At 45.0% G+C, this 20,830-nt stretch overlaps 1 protein-coding gene across 2 annotated transcripts in view; it reads left to right on the forward strand.

Moving 5' to 3' along the window:
- The window catches only part of SPNS2 (SPNS lysolipid transporter 2, sphingosine-1-phosphate), a 133,792-nt gene extending 112,962 nt beyond the window's left edge, over positions 1-20,830 (forward strand). For both annotated transcript variants that reach the window (XR_008598425.1, XM_055001882.1), the window contains 2 exons: positions 16,637-16,683; positions 18,626-20,830. Coding sequence is in view for 1 of the 2 variants with exons in the window: in XM_055001882.1 (XP_054857857.1) it covers positions 16,637-16,679 (43 nt within the window). In the remaining variant the exon portion in view is untranslated. The remainder of the gene's footprint in view (positions 1-16,636; positions 16,684-18,625) is intronic.

Raw genomic sequence — 20,830 nt, forward strand, 5'->3', positions numbered from 1 at the left:
GGAGGAAGAGGAAAGAATCTTCTGCAAGCACCCATTCCTGTCTAAGGCCATCAGGTGTGCATGCGTAGGGCTTACAGTGGCATTTGATGAATGTCTGCAGTGTGATGCAGCCCCATACCAGTGCTGCACCACCGTGTTGCCTGTTAAGACTTAATCTCTCCTTTGCATGTGACATAACAGCCGTAGTGTGAATCTGTAGAGCAGCCGTGACTGGGTTTAGGCATACATTTTGCTGTCTTGTGCAAGGGAGAGCTGAAAGATGAGTTGCTCGCAGGGTTGGATGTGTGTAGACCTCCCACCCCAGATCTGCTAACACGAACCTAAGAAGAACCCTAGTGGGTCATCTAGTCCACCATCCTATTTGCCACAGTGGCCAGACAGATGCCCCCAGGAAAGCCCACAAACAGGCATGAAGGCAACATCCCTCCCCTGTGTTTCAGCATCTTGTACTCAGAGGTATACTGCATGTGTCCATGGAGGTTCTGTTTCTGCCCTGGATAATAAGGAAATTAAAAAAAGCTCTGTCGGATCAGCCCAAAGGCCTGCTTCATGCAGCATCCTGTTTAGACTCATTCAAACATTTCTAGGAGCCTGCATACAGAGTAACTAGCCAATAGACCTGCTTGGGCCCCACAGCATCTAGTATTCAACAGTGAATCCCTCTTGAATCTAGAGGTGTCATGGCCAATATACCTTAAATGTGTCTAGTGATGGCAGCCAGAGTCACACGAGCCGTTGTTATCAGATAAGTCTCTAGTACAGAACTTCTGAACTTCCCTCTTCCCATAGTACGCTGGAGATGTTAATTCGGAGAGGAGGTTGCTAGAACAGAATTCTCAGCACCCTTCCTGAGGTGCGGTGCTCAGGATTCTTTGGAGGAACGCATGACAATGAAACAATTAAAATATGAGTTTGCAGCATAGGAGAGGGCGGGAAGGCAGCATGGTATAGCATGATTTTATCAGATCTTGGACGCTAAGCAGGGTCAGTACTTGGATGGGAGACCACCAAGGAAGACTCTGCAGAGGAAGGCAATGGCAAATCACCTCTGGTTTTCAGCTCCTTGTTGGGGTCACCATAAGTCAGTTGTGACTTGATGGCACTTCATACACATACAGAGCATAGGCATGCCCTGACCTAGATACCTAGCCGAATCTTGTTAGATTGCGGACACTAAGCAGGGTTGGTCTGGTTTAGAACTTGGATGAGAGACCACCAAAGAAGAGCAGAGTTGCTGTGCAGAGGCAGGCAATGGCAGACCCCCTCTGCTCCTCTCTTGCCTTGAAAATCCCTGGGGTCTTGGGGTCTCCATGAATCAGTGGTGGCTTGAGGGCACACAATTATTATTAGATGGCACACAGCAGGGCTTTTTTTCTGGGAAAAGAGGTGGTGGAACTCAGTTGGCTGCCCTCGGAGAAAATGGTCACATGGCTGGTGGCCCCGCCCCCTGATCTCCAGACAGAGGGGAGTTTAACTGTCTGGAGATCAGGGGGCGGGGCCACCAGCCATGTGACCATTTTCAAGAGGTTCCGGAACTCCGTTCCACCGCATTCCAGCTGAAAAAAAGCCCTGGTATAGAGTATTATTGAGAGAGAGAGACCCATTCCCAGCATTGCAAACCCAATTCATACCACACCCACACCTACACAGCTGTTTTTAAGGCTGCCTTATTAACACACACTGGCATCTCTCTTCTGAATGTAGAGAGGAGATAATTCTGTGCAGTAGTTAAGGAAATCTAGAAGCAGCAGGCTGAGTGTCTGGTGCCTTGGAAGGCATTCGTGCTTGTCCTTCAAAGTCATGCATGGATTTCTTGGTGAGCTATTTCTGCAGACACCTGAATTTTCAAATCCAAACCCCAGTTGATGTTACTCATGAACGTGGTTGCTGGATTTCATCTCGCATGCCTCCGCGATCAGGAATTGCACAGCTTTGAGGGTTTCTTAATGGCGTTCCTGGCAGAACTGGTTTCAGGGAAAAGAAGTGACATGCATACAGTGTGTGTGTGTGTGTGTATGTGTGTGTGGGGGGGGGGGGAGATTTGTATTTATTACTCTGCCCTAGAAGACCTCCAGTATCAAACTGAATCATGTAAGCAGATGAAATCGCCTGAGTTGGTTTCTTTATAAACCTTCTCCATCTGCATGGTTGATTCTGAGCTTGTTATGTGGCCTTTTTTGCCCTTTGAGTATGTTTGTTTTTCACAGGGCTTTTTTCCTGGGAAAAGGGGTGGTGGAACTCAGTGGGTTGCCCTCGGAGAAAATGGTCACATGGCTGGTGGCCCCGCCCCCTGATCTCCAGACGGAGGGGAGTTGAGATTGCCCTCTGTGCTGCTCATAAAAGAACCTAGCGGAAAGCTTGAGAACACAACTCTGCTTGTAGCATCTTCATAGCCTTCCTTGCTGATCTGGAGCTCATGATGAATTTCTTCCTTGGTCCTTGTCACTGTTCCAGAAGAGGACCAAGACTAGGCGAATCCATTCAAGGTCTTCTAGGTCTTGTCTTCGATCTATTCGTATTACATTAAACCAGCAGTCTGAGAGTGCCGTTGGCTGTCTCCGTTTTTTTTAAAAAAAAACTTTCATAGCTGAGGCTCCCCATCACACTAGAAAACGCAGCAGCCGATACTACTCCTTTCCAAATATATCCCTTCGACTTTGAAGGCTAACAACTTGCTCTTGGTGCTATTGAAAAAGGGAAAGCCCTGAAAACTCAGAAGTACCCAGCATCATCCCAAATCAATGGAAGGATTTCAAAGAGGAAAAGGAACTAAAATCTTGGCGATAGAGCTCTGAGATTCTGCTGTTCCCCCACCCTTAATGCAAGCTCTGATGCTTCATCCATGGCAGCTTCTGTTACCCGCCCTGGTGCTAACCCTTTTCCAGAATGACTTCTATTTGGGGGCAGCAGCTGTGCCATCCCCTTTAAGACTGGCATTAGGGGCAAAGGTCTTTGAGCAAAGGTCAACAGTTGAGTCATTTTCTTCCAAGCGAAAACCTCGCAGCTAGCTTCCTTCTTGCAAAAATTGGAGGTGTGGCAGAGAAGGGGTGGTGATGAAAGGCTCTTCAACACAGACCTGTCTATTTTTATTTCCGTCTCCCTTCTGACATCCTTCCTCTTTCCACTTGCTCTGTCTGACATGTCTAGGAATATTATTCAGCCTGCAATCACCCTGTGTGGAGTCTTGCCCTGGAAACAAACAGACCTTCACTCCCTCCCCCAAGTGGCTTTCTTGCAGCTGCAGTCACATGGCTGATGCGTTCGCTTCCCACCTGTTCTGGTGCAGCCGGGCTCGTTCTAATGGCGCTCCTGCAGAGGGGAGCAGGAGAGTGGAAACAGGATCAGAAATTGCCTAATGAACGTTCAGAGACCACTAGTCTAAGTAGCTCAGTGTTGTCTACTCTAGCAAGCGGCATATCTCTGGGGTCTCAAGCACAGACCGGCTATCCTAGTACCTGAGATCCATTAACTGGAGATATCAGGGGCTGCTTCTTGCCTTTTAAAAAAAGATCTTTGTTTTCCATCCTGGTAATTTGCTTTTAACAAAAAAGAGTGGTAAAATGACCTTGATAAAAAGCAACAAGATGAAAACACGCGAGTAAACCTTTTCTTTTCCTCCTTCCTTTAAATTTTGCCCTTTTAAATTTGTTTAGCTCCCTTTATTTTTGGACCCTAGTCTCTCGCTTCTAATGGAACTTTTGTCTCGGTGCGGGAGCTAGGGACCATCCCATCTCTGTATTTATAAAACTAAACAGGGTTGCTACCCCCCAAAAAATAAAGTTTGCAGCACATCAGCTATATTGAATTCTATAAAACCGGTGCCTGTAACCTTTTGTAATTAAAGAGGCTGACTGCATCAAAATTTGGAGGAAATGATCAACAGAGAGCCCATAGGACGAAGTACAGTTGCATAACTATTCAACTTAATATTACTGATAGTTGACATAATAACCCATTCAGTTTCTGCAGCCTAAACACTGGCTGCTGTCAAGTCTTTTATTAGAAAATGAGTATATCCAAGGGCTAATAAGTCACAAATATACCCGAGAGCACCCTGTGGGAATATTTTAGCATGCTGCCATAAATCTGTGCGTGGCTTGCATCTGGGTTACTGGTAGTGGTTCACTTCTTGTACAGCATCTCTCAGAACCCCTTTTGCCCCGTAATAATCTTCATCTGCCATTCCCTTCACATGTTGATAATTCTAGGATCCCACCTTATCTCCAAGATTTAATTTTTTTAAAGAGCTGTATTAGGTTCCCTTCTGAGCCACATTTGGCTCTAGGAGTTGCAGACCCCTACTATAAAATTTAAAGGAGAGATGAATGCCGCAGTTGCTTGAGGTTCCTGGGCAACACAGCACAATAGAAAATTTCCCTTATCTCCAAGCTTATTTACCACCATCATGAGGACTAGCAACTTGCTCTTTCCCACTGAGAAAGGGGAAAAAAACCCTGGGAACTCATCCAGCATCTGATTGAAATGGTGGAAAACAGAAGGACTTCATAGGGGAGATGAAAAAATACTTGATTGTTAGATGAACCTCTTACTCTGACCCAAAGGAATGATTTGCATCTAACACATTGTCTGTCTGTGGGTAAATATCACAGATGTTGGCCACACATCCTCAGGCCTGTATTCTCCCTGGTTTCTGTGATAAAGTGCCATTTTTTACTTAAGGACTGCAGTAGCAAATGGAGCTCTCATATAGATAAGGCATTTATTATCATTGTGCAATGAATATTTTCTCTTCCCGGGCCATCAGTACCGCTGATAACAATTGTCTCTCCTGTGAGGTAAATACCAACAGCTATGCAGCAAATTATGATCTCTCTTCCACTGGCCTCTTTCCCCCCGCCCTTTAATATCTGCGCCTGGGTACAAAAGTCTAATCAAATTCAGAGTCCTTTGTCAATAATTCTATTCCCCCATTTAAAGCAGAGGAGATCCTGGTTTATCTCGTTGAAGGCAGCCGCCAGATCGACCCAAAAAGGCTGCGTATGTTTGGGGGCCTTGGGCACATTCGTTTGTAATACGTTCCAGCACATAAATTTAAGATTAAACCCATTCATCATAAGCAGTGCTGGGTCACGAGGGGTCAAGGGTTGCGGTCTTTGCTAATGAATTAATCTGGGTGTTGTGTTCCTAGCGTATGGTGTCTTGTACAGATGGGTATTGTTGGTAAATTTTGAGGTTATGGAATCATAGCATCCTTTAACATCCCTGCTGTATACCATACACATTATCAGGGTTATGGGGAAAGGGGAAATTTCCTTCCCACGCTCATTCTTTTTCACTGTGGGCTTATGGATTTAGCTGTGTTGACCTGCAGCAATGGGAGACCCTCAGAAAGCAGATCTTGAAACGTTGCAGCGGTGAGTATAGCTGTCAACATTTCAAGATCTGTTTTGAAACTGGACAGATTTTCTATACAGTTACCTCCTCTGTTTGTCAGAAAAGAGCTCTTAATGTTTAACCACACAAAACAAGACTAAGTTCAACTTACCCATTGGCATTCTGTTTGTGTTTTCTCTCACTCATGGAAATACTGGAATGAGAGTTGGTATCTCTGTTCAGAGACTCAGTTTTAGTGCTTTTAGGTGAACGAACGCTGGCTGTTTTCAAGGAAGCCAATGAAGTGTCTTAACGCCCTGCAAAACAATAATTCTCTTGAACGGTGAAAGATCGCAGTGGAGCTTGGATAGAAAATAGGTTCATCAAGGGCCATGTTGGCCAAATGGATCTCCCATGTACAGAGGCAGTGAACTTTGGAATATCAAGCATTCAGGGGCACCTTCGGCTGCTCTGGAGAACATGATGCTCAACTAGATGGACTGTGAGGCCGATTCCAGACGGCCCCCCGCCTCGCGAAACGTCGCGTGTCGTCACGCAGAAAACACGAAATATCGCGTTTTCTCGCGCGAGTTTTGCACGATGTCGCTCAAAACTCGCGCGAGAAAACACGATATTTCGCGTTTTCTGCGCGACGACGTGCGACATTTCGCGAGGCGAGGGGCCGTCTGGAATCAGCCTGAATCTGATCCACCAAGTCTCTTTTTATGTTCTCATATTGTGCATCTGGGATGATCATTCTCTTCTCGTTCAAATGCTAGTTTGACCCCTACACCTCCTTTTAAGAAGAGGGCAGAAAATAAGTTGTAGTGCAATACCTGAACCTAAGCAGATGTGGTTTGCTAGTTACCAAATGCTAGTAACACAGAACAGGGAAGGAGTGTGGCCTTGTTGGGAAAAATCACACGTGCACCATGTGAAGTGGAATATGCATCTGTTTCATAATAGAGAGAGAGAGTGAAATAGACCTCACATATGTGGAGTCTTGTTTTTTGCACATGATAGTCTATGCGAGTTACATTTTTTCCTGTAAGAGTTGGCAGTCAGCCGGGTCAAAGGTACCAGAGGTGAGTGTAGAGAGGCAGCGTAGTATTGTGAGTATTAGAACCGGACACAGGGAGATCTGGGTTTAGTTCTGTTCTGCACCCTGGGCACAAGCTGTTCTCTCTAATGTTTGATATCTCCAAATCTGATCTATGATCTTTAAATCTATAGGAGGTAGCCGTGTTAGTCTGTAGTTGCAAAACAGTAGAGTTCAGTAGCACGTTTAAGACTAACCAACTTTATTGTAGCAAAAGCTTTCGAGAACCACAACTCTCTTCGTCAGATGCATGGATCTGACAAAGAGAGCTGTGGTTCTCGAAAGCTTATGCAATAATAAAGTTGGTTAGTCTTAAAGGTGCTACTGGACTATTATGAACTTTAGGTAATCCTTGTAATAACTCTGTGAGATACTATCCACAGCTTGAAGATGGAGGGCCTGAGAGAATGGCTTGCCTGAGACCACTGTGTGGCGGAGATGACATTCAAACCATGAGATTCCTAATTTGTAGCTCAGTTTCTATGCTACTATGTCAGGGGTGGGCAAATTGCGGCCCGAGGGCCACATGCGGCCCCCTACAGAGTTTTTTGTGGCCCACCAAGACAATCAGAAAAATCTGTCTTGAACCGAGATTTCCTTCCCGTGCGCGACTGAAGATTCGTCTAGTATTTTCCACTAGGACGGCTACGTCAATACGCATGTGCAGTGTAGATACGCGCTATTCTGGTTGATCAGGTTAATTTGAATTTTGTCTTTGCAACAGTAAATCTATAAATTTCCAACTTTAGTGAAACCATGAACCCTCCGAAAAAACGTAAAATCGGTGATGAATGTCATGTGTTTAATGAAGAATGGACAAACAAATATTTCTTTGCAGCCCTCCGCTAAAAGGTGCGGCCCTCCGCTAACCTCTGCTCCCACAAAGTGGCCCCCGAGCCAAAACAATTGCCCACCCCTGTACTATGTTATACCAGCTACAGTGTTTTATCAAACCTACTGTTACAGGCTTGCTGTGGGGATAAAATGAGCCCAATCCAATCGGAGCTACCTTGAGCTCCCTGGGCAAAGGATGAGATAAAGATAGGATGAGATTTCTTTTAGAGGCCCTGTATTTCATAAAGATTGCCACACATGTCCTAAAGATTGGGGCTAACTTTAACCCAGCATTGGTGGTCTGGATACCTACTGCAAAGCCAGGAAAAGAACGTAAGAAAAACTGTGCTGGATTAGACTGCACATCCCTCTAGTCTGGCATCCAATTAGACGTGGACCTGAAAGCCAACAAACCCGGCAGGAAAGCAAGAATCCCCCCTTGGTTTTTGTCCCGAGGATCTGGTATTTGGAGGGGTACGCTGCCTCTGAGAATGGAAGTTCCATTCCTCCCTAACCTGACTAATAAGAATGTAAGAGTTTAGCTGGATTGGATGAAGGTAGATGAATCTAGTCCAGCCTCCTATTTCTCATAGATTTCCTGGAAAGCCCCAGAAAGAGGGCAGGAAGGCAGCAACGCTCTCGCCTTAGAAGCTGGCACTCAGAGGTGCAGTACCACTGTACATGGAGGTTTTGTTGACAGGTCCATCTTCCACGAAATCGTCTAATTCCTCTTTTACCAATAGGAATCAGATAGAGAAAGCTAAGAATAGAACCATCACTTTGAAGATCAGCGGGACCTTCTCCCTAGTCCTTCCTCACTCCAAATGTGTATGTGTTCTGTGCCATCAAGTTGCTTCTGACGTATGGTGGCCCAATTAATTAATGACCTCCAAAGCATCCTATCATTGACAGCCTTGTATTGTCGAAGGCTTTCATGGCCGGAGAACGATGGTTGTTGTGGGTTTTCCGGGCTGTATTGCCGTGGTCTTGGCATTGTAGTTCCTGACGTTTCGCCAGCAGCTGTGGCTGGCATCTTCAGAGGTGTAGCACCAAAAGACAGAGATCTCTCAGGGTGACACTGAGAGATCTCTGTCTTCTGGTGCTACACCTCTGAAGATGCCAGCCACAGCTGCTGGCGAAACGTCAGGAACTACAATGCCAAGACCACGGCAATACAGCCCGGAAAACCCACAACAACCATTGACAGCCTTGCTCAGGTTTTGCAAACTGAAGGCCGTGGTTTCCTTTACTGAGTCAATCCATCTCATGCTGTGCCTTCCTCTTTCCCTGCTGCCTTCAGCTTTTCCTAGCATTGTCTTTTCCAGTGAGTCTTGTCCGCACCAAATAGTTGTGTCTAATTTGGAGACTCCAGACGGGTTGACTGGTTGAAACAAAATGCATTTCCTGCATGTGCGTCACAAAACAGCTTCCAAAGGAGGCTTCCTCTCACCCATCCCTTGCTGTGATATTTCCTCTGTGCTTGTGTGTGAATAGTCTCATGAAGGAAATGTTTGCAAAGTTTAGCAGCTGCTGCCACAATGGAGCAATTATTAACGTATCATTTTTGAAAGCGATTCGTGCAGATGCCAAGGAAGAAACAGTTCTTCGTTTTATAACAGAGCATCAGACCCTTCTGGGTGTGTTTTCCCTGGTACAGAAACTGAACGGTGCATCGCACAGCACTTCAGTGGTGCAAGAATGCAAAGTGGTGGTTTTGTGATATTTAATTCAAGACCCATCTGCCTAGTTTTCAGTGAGGTGGACAGGCTCCGTCTTTTAAACGAGCCCTCTCTTTTACACAGGAGGCATACCTGCTGATCCCCTCTTCCCTTTGATCTTGCAGTAGCCTTGCGAGTTAGGTTATAGGGAGATGAAATGACTTGATCCAAAACCACCGAAGTGTGTGAAGATTGAAAGTTCAGTCTCCCCAGAACCTTATCTGGCATGCTAAACACTAAACTGAACACTAAGCCCCCATGGGGGCTGATGCAGCTTGAATGCTTCGGGATTCAAAAGAATTCTCCCTGCATGCAGAAAGTTAGCATGTCAGTGAGAAGGCATGGCTGGTAAACTTTACCTTGACATGGTGGTGAACAGAAGAAGCTGCTTTGATCAAACCCTCTACGTTAGTATTGTACTCTCAGACTGGTCTCGGGCAGAGGAAAGGTCTCTCCCAGCAATTGTTACCTCAGAGCTAGGGATTGAAGCTAATTGCCTTAGACAGTTTTTTTTTCTTTTTTGCATTTTTTTTCTAGTACTGCAATTCTAGTCATGTTGCATTATTTATTGGAGGTCTTGCTGTTTGTCTGAATTGATTTTTATATTTTGTAATCTGCCTTCAGTCTCAGCAAGAAAGCTGGACTATAAATGAAGAATGTCCAGGGCTTTTTTTCTGGGAAAAGAGGTGGTGGAACTCAGTGGGTTGCCCTCGAAGAAAATGGTCACATGGCTGGTGGCCCCGCCCCCTGATCTCCAGACAGAGGGGAGTTGAGATTGCCCCCCGCGCCACTCGGTGGCACAGAGGGCAATCTCAACTCCCCTCTGCCTGGAGATCAGGGGGCGGGGCCACCAGCCATGTGACCATTTTCAAGAGGTTCCGGAACTCCGTTCCCCCGCGTTCCCGCTGAAAAAAAGCCCCGAGTATGTCAGTAAATGAATTAATGTTCTGCCTACCGTGTGGTTCTCTGCCGTGGAGCCCCAGCCCTGCCCATTTCACTTGAAGCTTTGCATCACCTACCGTCAGGGCCTCAAAGCTGGTGGCCAAACTGCCAAATTTCCCCCATCTTCAGGTCAAGCTGGCACTCTCCCGCCCTTTCTTCTGTCTGTTACATCGTTCCTTTTTGGCTTGATTTTACCCGACAGTTTTGGAGCCTCGCTGCTGGGCAGTTGATTGAATTGTGTAAATTGCTAAATTGTAGTCTTAAATAAATCAGCGTTTTTGTTAGATGTTTTAATTGTTGTTGGGGGCCACTTTGGGAAGCATTGTGACTGAAGAGTAGTACGTTGTATTGTGAATTCATACATCTCTGACAGAAGGGGATGGTTTTGGCAAACTGACTAAAGGCCTTTCAGTCAATGGCCCACTGAAAGGGCGGGGGGGGGGGAAACCCAGATTGATCTTTTTGAAGTTTATTTCGTTCTGAGCCCTCCGTGCTTCATGAGGGGCTGTTAACAGGTTTGTGTTCAAAACTTCACTGCCTGTGGAGAACAGGACAGAATACTATTGATTTTCTTTTCTTTTTTAATGCTTGTCTTTATCCTCTTGAGATGTCTCTGGCGGGGGAAAAAATCAGACCTACATTTCTCCACCAGTTGTTAAGGCAAAACAGGTTTAGCAACTAAATTTAAACTTAGCCAAAAGGTAATTTCTTGACTGAAGTTTCAGAGGTAATTAGGGAGGAGTATGAAAAGGCGTTTGAAAATAAGCAATGGAGTTTGTGCAGAGAACTGAGGAGGCTATAAAGGGGGAGGTAAATCAAGAGCACCGGATGGGGTGGGGGAGTTTCAAAAGATTATGATCTTGAAATTCATACAAATCACAATCAAAGAAAGAAGGATGATGCAGTCATAGACAGAATGACCGGGCTGAGCCTGGCTGGGGCTTTCAGACACTGTTGGTGAAGCAAAGGCCTGGAAGCAGTACAGGTTTTTAAAATGATTTCCTTCATTTATAACCTGCCTTTCTGCCCAGTGGAGACTCAGTGTGGCTTACATTGCTCTCTTTCCCCCCATTTTATCCTCACAGCAACCCCGTAAGCGTAGGTGAAGCTCAGACTTTGTGACTGGCTCAAGGCCACCCAACAAGCTTCCGTGGCAATCAGGATTTGAATCTGGGCCTCTCAAGTCCTACCCTGACCCTTCAATCACTACACCAAACTGGATTGTTGTAACTTATGATAATTTAAAGACCATTGCTTTAAGGCAACCCCCCCCCATTTTTTAAATTTATCTGTTTCATGGATGTTTAGTTGCTCTAACCAACAAAAACATTTTTGTTTACAATTTATATATATGTCCATGTCCATGTCCATGTCCATGTCCATGTCCATGTCCATATGGAGTTTTATCATCTGATTTGCACTATGCAGCCCCTCCTGTGCTTTGCATAGCTATGTCTGCTTAGGGAGATGAAAGAGGTTTCTGTTGGATTCTGCACACGTGCCGAGATACTAAGGCGGCCCTTGAAGGATGCAGTGCACAAAGGGAGACTTACTCCTGAGTAGGGTAAGCATACATCAGAGCAAGCCGTGAGTCCTAAGTTTTTCCGTTCTTTTTGAAAAGGGAGACAGACTGAAATAGAAGAATCCAACTTTTTAATTTATTTTTTTAAAAAGCATTGTGCTTTTAATACATACTGCTAACTATAGTAGATCGCAGTAAAACCGGACATGGGTTTAATGTTCTGTTTATTTGTTATTCCCTTACGTTTCCATCCCGTGCATTTTTGAAAGCCCCCTGAATTCAGTGGGGCTGATTCGCAGGTAAAAGGACTGTGCCTTTTAATGTCCTTTTCCTCCCATTTCCCTTCATCCTTCTGGGTTTTGCTAAAATAACTCCAGTTGTGCTCCAAGGAGGCAGTGCTGTGCCTCATTGCATGCCCAAGCACGTATCCTGCGCTTCTGAGGCTGCAGGAATCAGTATCTGCTGCCTCTGACATCAGCATTTTAAAGCAGTCTTGGTGGTGGATTTTCCTTTGGGCAATCTGGCCTCTAGTTCCTCAACCACACCTGGCTCCCTCGAAGGCTGCTGTCCTGTCATACCAAGCGATTTGTTCCTGGATGGAATATTTTTAGCTCAGCGGTGGTCGTCCTTGCCTCGTTTTCTTTTTCTTCCAAATCTCATCATGTCCGTCTGCAGTTTTTAGCTGATTGCTTTTTGTATTGACTGATTTAAAATGTTTTGATTGACTAACTGGGTGTATCCAATTAATTGGACACAAGATAAGTGTTATTTAAAAATAATTATCGGTAGATGGTGGGTGCCATCTTGGAAGAGGCATCCCATCTCTTACGAATGGGAAGGCATGCATCTTCTAAAATGGAGCCTACTCAGTCATGTGACTGCATCATACCAAGTAGGATTCCTTCAAAACTATTGATGTTCTAATATGGCCTGCCTGTGGAAGTCAGGAAAGCTCCCACTCTCCTGGCTTTCCACAAACTATGAAAAACTAAATGATTCAGGTAGGCTTTTTTATTCAGGGAACAGGACTGTGCTGTAAGAAATGGCTCAGAAAGATGGCTCAGAAAGATGCTTTGGTAAAGGGACAGGGACTGTAGACTATACTACTGGGTACTGTTGATGTAGATATGCTGCTGTTGGATAGTTTCCACATCATTAAGTCAAGTTTAATTACTTATGCTTTCTTTCAGCAAAGTTTCATCTCTGTATTCAGATTTATGCTTGTATTTGTTCATTGAATGTCAAGCTGTTGATCATAGTTACTTGCACTATGCAATCCACCTTGAGTCTCAGTGAGAAAGAGGGACTAGATGTAGCATAAATAAATAACATACCACAGGGCTTAATCCAGTGGTGCTCACTCTGTGGCTCACGGAGCCACTTTTCCAATTACTATCAAGCCACACAGCCACATTCCTTCCGTCCCCGACGTGAGCCAACCAAAGTCCTGCTGAGCCATGAGTCTCGCCCATTTTCCTGAAACATGGGGGCAGGTGCGATATTCGGGAAGTGGAAGAGCCACAGGTGGCATGTCAAAGAGCCACTGAGTATCAGTGGCTTAACCAGTTGAAATACATGCAGTTTATTGATGTAGGGCCAAGCTACAAGTGACGAATGACACTTGAACGGCAAGTGAACAGACTCACGTGTATTCCTCCCTGTTCATTTGCGCTCCACTTGATCACGTGATCAAGTGGAGTGCAAGTGAACAGGGAGGAATGCACATGAGTCTGTTCACTTGCCGTTCAAGTGTCATTCGTCACGTGTAGCTTGGCCCTAAGATTTCTTTCCTTGGGTGGCTCCTCTGTCCATTCGCCCACTTCCTGTGTCATGCCCCACTCTGTTCTTCTACATGGCTTTGGTTCTGTCCATGTAGGTGGATCCTGTAAGGATAGTTTATTCCCAACTGGAGCATTTCCCTGGTGGTTTTAGACGATGCAGAGCCCCATGGCAACCCGGTCTTCTAACCAACAGAGGCCATCTCTGAATTTTGCATGGAGGCAAAAATGTGGTGAGAGCGGCTTCCTCTTGCCATGAACATTCACCTTCTCATAGGAATGTGGCTGCCACACAGTGAGGTTATTGGGCTGCCATCTTGTTTGAAAAACCACACCTCTTGCGTGATGGTGCTTTGGGGCTGTGATTTTCAGACAATGTGCATTTCAAGCAGCTGCCACATGGAGAAAGGAGAAACCAATGCAAACAGAGCACTTCATAGCACAAGGCGAAATTGCAGCATGCAGATGAAAGGAGTGGTTTCCCAGAGGAAGAGAAGCAGGGGCAGAGGGATATGTGCAAATATACCCTCTGTGTTCTCCAGTAAGGCACCGCAGCAGATTAAATCTTTTGCATACATACAAAATGCTTCACGACTCATTTTGAAGCATGTAGTCAAGAATAAAATAATTGCTGCTACATATTCCCCTTAATTATAGCAGTTCCCAAGGATTTATGGAATGAGTTTCAGTTCATCTGGTTGTAGAGAAATGCTGAGCATCTTTTGCAAGCCGCAAAATATATGTGGGACAAAGAGAAAGGATTGGAGTTTTTTTAAAGCTACTGCAGCTAGTAGCAATTTTTTTAAAGAGAGCTTTTCCAAATTCCCCGATTTTACTTTCCTCCTTGTTGAAAATGGTTTTAGAGCTATTTCTTCCTCTTCCAGGAAATTGCAGAAGGATTACCTCCTCCAGCTCCTTTCAACAAAAAAAATATTTGCAGTTGCAAAAAAAAACACCCCAAAACAGAATTGCTTAGGCGGGTCTTCTTATAAAGCAACTAATTTCTTCAGGAGGAAGTGATGGGCCATCCCCTACGGAGCATAGTAATGCTCTTTTCGAGTTTGGATTGAGGGCCAAATTCCACAAATTGTGAGCCTGTGTGTTGAGCCTCTCAGCATGTATACAAATTTTAATAAGCAGCCATGGGAAGTGGGAAGGCAATACAGATTGAGGCTATGGTGCTGGGAGGGAAATTAACTCTTTCTCTTTGCCAATATTGATTTATTTAAAGCATCTATACCCCCATCTGCTGTCATTTTTCACATCCCAAAGTTTAACATCCAACAGTCAAGTTTTTAACAAAGTTAAAATACAACAGAGACAGTAAAACAGAGAGCAAGGATCAAGAAAGTAAGATCAGAGTGCAGCATAAAACTGTAGAATTAAAACTGTTTAAACAGTGCTCAAGTAGGGAGAGGTAGCACATCTCTTCAAACTGACATAGAAGCTGGTGTGTTTGTGTGTGTGTGTGTGAGAGAGAGAGGGGGAGGGGCCAAGCTACAAGTGATGATGAAGTCTCCTTGAGGTGCAGGCCAGGTGCCTGTCTTCTGTGTCAGCAAGGTGGCTGGTGTTAAGATGGTAGGGTTCTCAGGATCAGAGGATACTGGAACTAAAGGTCTGGCATTGATGATAGCGGACACCTCTGCCAGGAGGGTAGCCAAGGTCTCATGAGTGAGAGAAGGTTTTCCTGCTAGCACAAGAGTCCAATATTCTGCGCGCAATGCCAATCATGCGTTCCCACACTCCTCCCATATGAGAGGCGTGGGGTGGATTGAAGATCCATTTACAGTTCTGGTCACTCAGGTAGCTGCTGAGGGTTGGATCAAGATCTGTGCTTCCATTGATTCCCAGCTCCTTGCAGGCGCCGATGAAGTTCGTGCCACGGTCAGACCTCAGTAGCTTGACAGGTCCCCGTATGGCAAGGAATCTTCTGAGGGCATTTATGAAGCTGGAGGCGCCCATGGACTCAATCACTTCGATATGTACGGCTCGGATGCTCAGACATGTGAATAGCACTGCCCATCTCTTGCTGTTGGCTTGTCCTCCCCTGGTCTTGGAATGATACTTGAACGGCAAGTGAACAGACTCACATGTCAAGTGAACAGGGAGGAATACATGTGAGTCTGTTTTCTTGCCGTTCAAGTATCATTCGTCACTTGTAGCTTGGCCCAGAGAGAGAGAGACTTATATTAAGTAAGCAGCACAAAGGGACAGAGTAAAACACCCACCAAGCCACGGCCCCAATCCAAGTTGAGCCCCTTCTAATACCCTCAAACTCTTTTTTTTAACCTGTACATGATAGAAACACCAGTGACTGATCTCCAGTGTAACATGGCACTCGGTCCTTGTATGAAGCTGTCTTACCGCAAGCGAGACTGACGCACCGAACGTAACATTGTATACTCTGACCGGCAGCTGCCTGCCTTCTAGGGTTTCAGGCAGAGAGTTTTTTCCCAGTACCGGCTGCTTTAAGTCCCTTAAAGTCGGGGTATCAGTGACTGTAAGTTGGAACCTTTGCCATGTTTTTGGAGAACTTCCTAGCAGGTTCCCCCCCCTCCCCCCGTGTGTACTCTGATCCAATCCATTTAAACAAAATTAAAATCCCCCAAATGCAAGCTTCTAGCTGTTAGGGCTGCAACGATATGTTCAAAAGTAAGACTTCCACGGCTTGCAGACCTGGCTTCTGGGCAGCAGCCGGCTCCCCTGGACTTCTAAAACCATGAATGAATGATGCAAAATAAGAGAAATGCAAATGTGCGCTCATTATGCAATTCTGACAGGTCATAGGATCCGGCTTTCCTGGAGGCAGAATTTTAATCGCCTTTGCACAGAGCACAACAGAACCGTCATTTGAGAGAAGCTCAGTATTCCGGGCAGAAACGTGGGATGAGCTGGGGAACTGAAGAGCTTAGCCTACAATAACTTTTTTGTTATAATAGACAATACACTTTAAGGAGGGGAGAGGAGCACTTTTTGTCAGTGGCAAACCTGTTGAATGGCAAAGTGTCAGTCAAAGGGCATCCATGAACATGCAAAACCTTTGCCACACCAAGGTGACCTTGTTCGGCTCTGAGCAAGCAGCAGGGAATTGACCGGCTGGGCCCTTGTCAGTCCTCAGAAGTGAAATGTTGCCTTGACCGGTGTCGTGGCTAACAAAACACACATCCAGTCGCCTTTGTGGAATGGCTTGGGGCAGCTCCTTTAAGGCACAACTGGGCAATGAATTTTACTTACTCATTTTCTTTATTTTTTCTGTCTCAGAACTGATTGTTTATTTTTTAAAAAAGATGCGTTCCAACCACGGGCTTCGGGGCAGGAGGGTGGACATACAGACATCTGCCCTCTGCGTCTGTGGGCAGGGAAGTATTTTTACACAACTGATGTTTACATTTTTTCCCTTCCTCTCTAGGGTAAATCAGCTCATGATGCCTCCATCTTCTGTGAAAGTCTGAGGCGGTGAGTGACCCACCTTTGAGAAATGCCGCTGGAGTAAACTTGTGTGTCTGCACGCCTGTGTGCATAAACATTTCTGTGTTTTTCTTTTCGGGAAAACGGTTGCCACAGCTTCAGGCCACCTGACCCACAACATGCTCATCATGTCATTGAATACGGAGAGATGCTGTCTCTTAAAAACAAAGAGATGAGGAAAGGAAATAGAAAACGAATACTGTCATTTTCCTTTCCTTCCTCTCCTCTGACATTTTAATCTTTTCTGTCTTGCCACTTTCTCTTCCTTCCTTATCTTCCTTCCAGATGGAATAATTTATTGCGAGGAGTGGAGGGTGCTGCACTGGCTGCTTGCACAGTGTAGAGGTGAAAAATATCTTAGAAATCTCTGGCATCCCGAGCTAAAGAATCTCAGTTGTTCTTTCATTCTGCTTGAGATTCTCAAAAGCTGCTGCCAGTCACACCTGAGATGGGGTGAGGGTCTGAATATAAATAAGGACACATATGTTCACTCCATTGAAAAACGTGGCATTTGATGTTCATGCAGAGAAATGCCTCGTCACTGAGTTGTGTATGAACCGGCCCACAGCAATACATCTTGTAACAGGAAGGACCAGATAAACAAAACATTCCCTGTTGATTGTGTTTGCAGTTGATTAACAAACAAAGCGATTCTCTCCTGTTGGTGCAGAAAGGTCTCCGTTCAGAAAGCCCTCAGTTTCAAGCTAACCGTTGTGTATTTTAATTTCCTTTGTCAAATATTTGCAGTCCAAATTCAGGGATTGTACGCGTTTCATCAGGAGGGTTAAAAGCACTGCTACAAGTAGACATGGGCTAAAACATTTTGTCCACAACAGATTCAAGCATGCTGTTAGAACTGGAGCAGGATTCTTAGGGGCTGCCAGCAAACCAAACACAATGGATTGGGAAAACCCACCTTATAATAGAACTGATCGCTGGTTAGCACGTGGGAAATCCAAAACGGGAAGTCATCGCCACCTTTTTACAGTGCTGCCAAATCAAAAGAATGAACTCCTGTTTTGCTATCGGAATTTGCATCTTCGAATCCTTTTTTCCGAATTACGTTTTTCCGTTAGAGAGGGATAGTAGAGGGTCACCAAGGATTCAGGCTTACAGAAATGTAATTGTGTATGTTTTAGCATGTGTTTTGTGAAGGCGGAATCCAAAAAGCGTACAAAGTAGAAAACAGAGCAGCAAGTGAACAGTGACTAGCCCTGCAAGCTTGAATTTGTAGATAAAATAGCCAAAAAGTTGAGTTGATTAATCAACAGAATTTAGGCACATTTTAATCAGTGGGGCTATTATTCTGTTTTTGCTAAGCATTTATTCTGATTTCAATGAGCTATTAATGGCTCTGTAATGATGCTTTCTCAACAATATTAATGTTCTCTTAGCCCTATTGATTAAAAATGTGCCCTAATTCAAATTGGCCTCTCTCGATTAATTTTCCTAACAATATCAACTAGTTGCAACTACTACACTCTTTTCTTGATAAGTTGGAAGCGTTCCTACGCTTCTCTTTAGATCTGAAATCAGGGAGATACTGTGTTCTTCATGCAATGAACATTTTATTTAAACTTCATTGCTTTAATCAACCAGTTCAGCGGGAGACAGAGTCAACTACAAACACTTTCATTAGCAGCAGCCAGCCCTAACAACAAACAACAAGCAATTTGGCTTTCAAATAACAAAATCTGTCGCCGAGCCCATACCTTAAAGGCACAATTCAGTCGGTCATAAAGACCCAAGTGACCCTTTTCTTGGAAGAGAGAATCTGTTTCCTGGCCCACTGGATTCTGGCCACATCCACTTAATGGTCCAAGCCTGTGTCTCAGTACAAAAGGCAGCATACAGAGTCAAGCATCTCTCTGTGCGGAGTTCTGTCTCTCTTGCGCCAATGTAACCATCTCCTTTGTTTGCCTATTTGCAGCTGCCTTCTCAGATGATGAAGGAGACCTTTTGTGAGCTCTGGCTGCCGCAAGGCATCGAGATGACCACCTGCGTGGAGGTCTCCCCCTCTCCAGTCTCTCTGCGGTTGGAGCCGGAGGAAAATTCAGCTGCAGAACACATTGGCTGTGGCTACATGGAGGGCATAGGTGGGCATCCTTAACCTGCATCAGCAAAGGTGGTCCTCACCCCTGCCCCGAGGGATCCTTCTGGCCGGGATTGTTTCCCCCGTGCCTCCAGTAGGTGTCACCTGGAAGACTGTGGTACAGCTGGCCTTTCAGCCAATGGCGATCCTTGCCTTGTTCCGTGGGGCAAGCTTCCATCCTGTTTAACACCTGGATGCCTTTGCCAGCAACTCCATCTTCAGCCAGAGATGTTATCCCAGTTGGAGAAGCCAGCCTCGCCAAAGGATTGAGCCCCGATACGTGCTTATTCAGTCTCCTAAGATACTCTCTCCCTCTCAGCAGAAGGTGAAAGAAATGGGACTAGATGGACTTCTTTTTAATTAAGGGTGTATTTGCATTAACAGTTTACTGCTGGAGCTATCTTGGACCAGCAAGAGTTTTGTGTTAAATTTCCATTAGGAAATCCTGGAGTAAATTCAAATATATTGGAGGGGGGGGCGGTGCTTGGGAGTGCGGCTGATTCTCCATGCAGAAAGCATTGGCTGAAGGAGCCGTTTCTCAAAGGTGGCATCCTCCATATTCTCCTGCTCAATACAAAAGGTTATGAAAAAGCTGCTACGTTTTCGCCAGCCTCGGGGGGGTAGAGGAGAGAGGGTTGGGAGCCTTAACTTCTTGTTGCTTTCGTTTGGGATTTGCTGCTGAAGTTTACAGTACAGGAATAAGATCATTGATTGCTCTTTGAAAACTGTAGGCATGAGCCACACACATTCCAATTTCAGTGAAGGGCAGCTGGCCCGAGACCCACTAGGAATCCCTCGGTCACCAAACTTCAGTTTTCACCCTTTTCCTTGGCGGGTTTAGTAAGAGAGGAAGACCACAAGCAACAAAATTCCATCCTAAGGAAGATCTCAGTAGGCTGCATTTGACACCGTCGAACTCAGTAAAACGGTGAGGATTAGTGGGTTAACGGTACCGAATTCTATCTAGCGGGGCTTTGGACGGATTTTTCTTCAACCACCTCCATGACAGGTTCTTACTGAGCTCCTGCTTTCTCGTATTCAGGTTTCGTTCAGTCACCTTTGCTGTTCTCTGAGTGAGGGGTTATGGATCAGTCCTAGAACTCTTTATGTGCGTGCAAAAGGTCCTGGGTTCAGCCGCCAGGTAGGAAATCTCAGGAAGCAGGTACTGGAAGAGAACTTTCTCTGCCCAAGATGTAGGAGAGCTGCTTCCAATTAGAGTAGACAGTACGGAATTAGACAGACCAACAATCCGACTGTGTAAAAGACATCTTCGTGCGTTCATCTAATTCACTTTGGCCACTTATTCCCGGGAAGACTTCTAGACAGTGGGTCTCCTCAAGCTGCTAATGTAAACACAGTAGTTAGATCTGTGCGGCTAATAAAGATAAGAGATCGGTGCCAATCCCTTTTAGGTAACTGAAGCACCTTTTGGAGGTCCTTCCTGTTCAACTTTCATTGGTGCTACCGTTGCAAAGGAAACTGCCATCTAAAAGCGCACTAAGAAGTGCAAAAACTAGCAAAGGTATACCACTACTACCTAGGGGGAAAAGTCAGATGTGAAGACTTTAAAAACTGGGCAGAAATGCAATGAAGAGTTGGATTATCTGAACCTCAGCCACAGAAAAGCGTCAGAAGAATGAACGATCGTTGTATAAACATACATATCAAAGAGTATCCCTGCAACCTGGGAAGATAAAATGTTTCCTCCCCTTCCCCATCTTTTCCTCCACCCATAAATATTAGATTTATCTCTTGCTCTGCGGTTTCCATAAAGCGAGACTTAACAATCACTTTGATAACGTGAAGGAATGGGGAGCATTAATGTATGTTTTCTTGTTATACAAGGAAGGACTCAATCGTTTTCTGATTTCTTTCAGAAGCAAGAATATATATATATTCAAATGGCTATTTTATTTTTTAAGAGCAATGAAATGGATTGTGAATCTCAGAGTATAAGAAAGAAATAGTCCAGTATATATATACATATATATTAAAAATATAGACGTTTATGTAAATTAAGAAATAAAAAATATTTAAACACAA

The sequence above is a fragment of the Eublepharis macularius genome, chromosome 17, assembly GCF_028583425.1.
Source record: "Eublepharis macularius isolate TG4126 chromosome 17, MPM_Emac_v1.0, whole genome shotgun sequence".
NCBI lineage: Eukaryota > Metazoa > Chordata > Lepidosauria > Squamata > Eublepharidae > Eublepharis > Eublepharis macularius.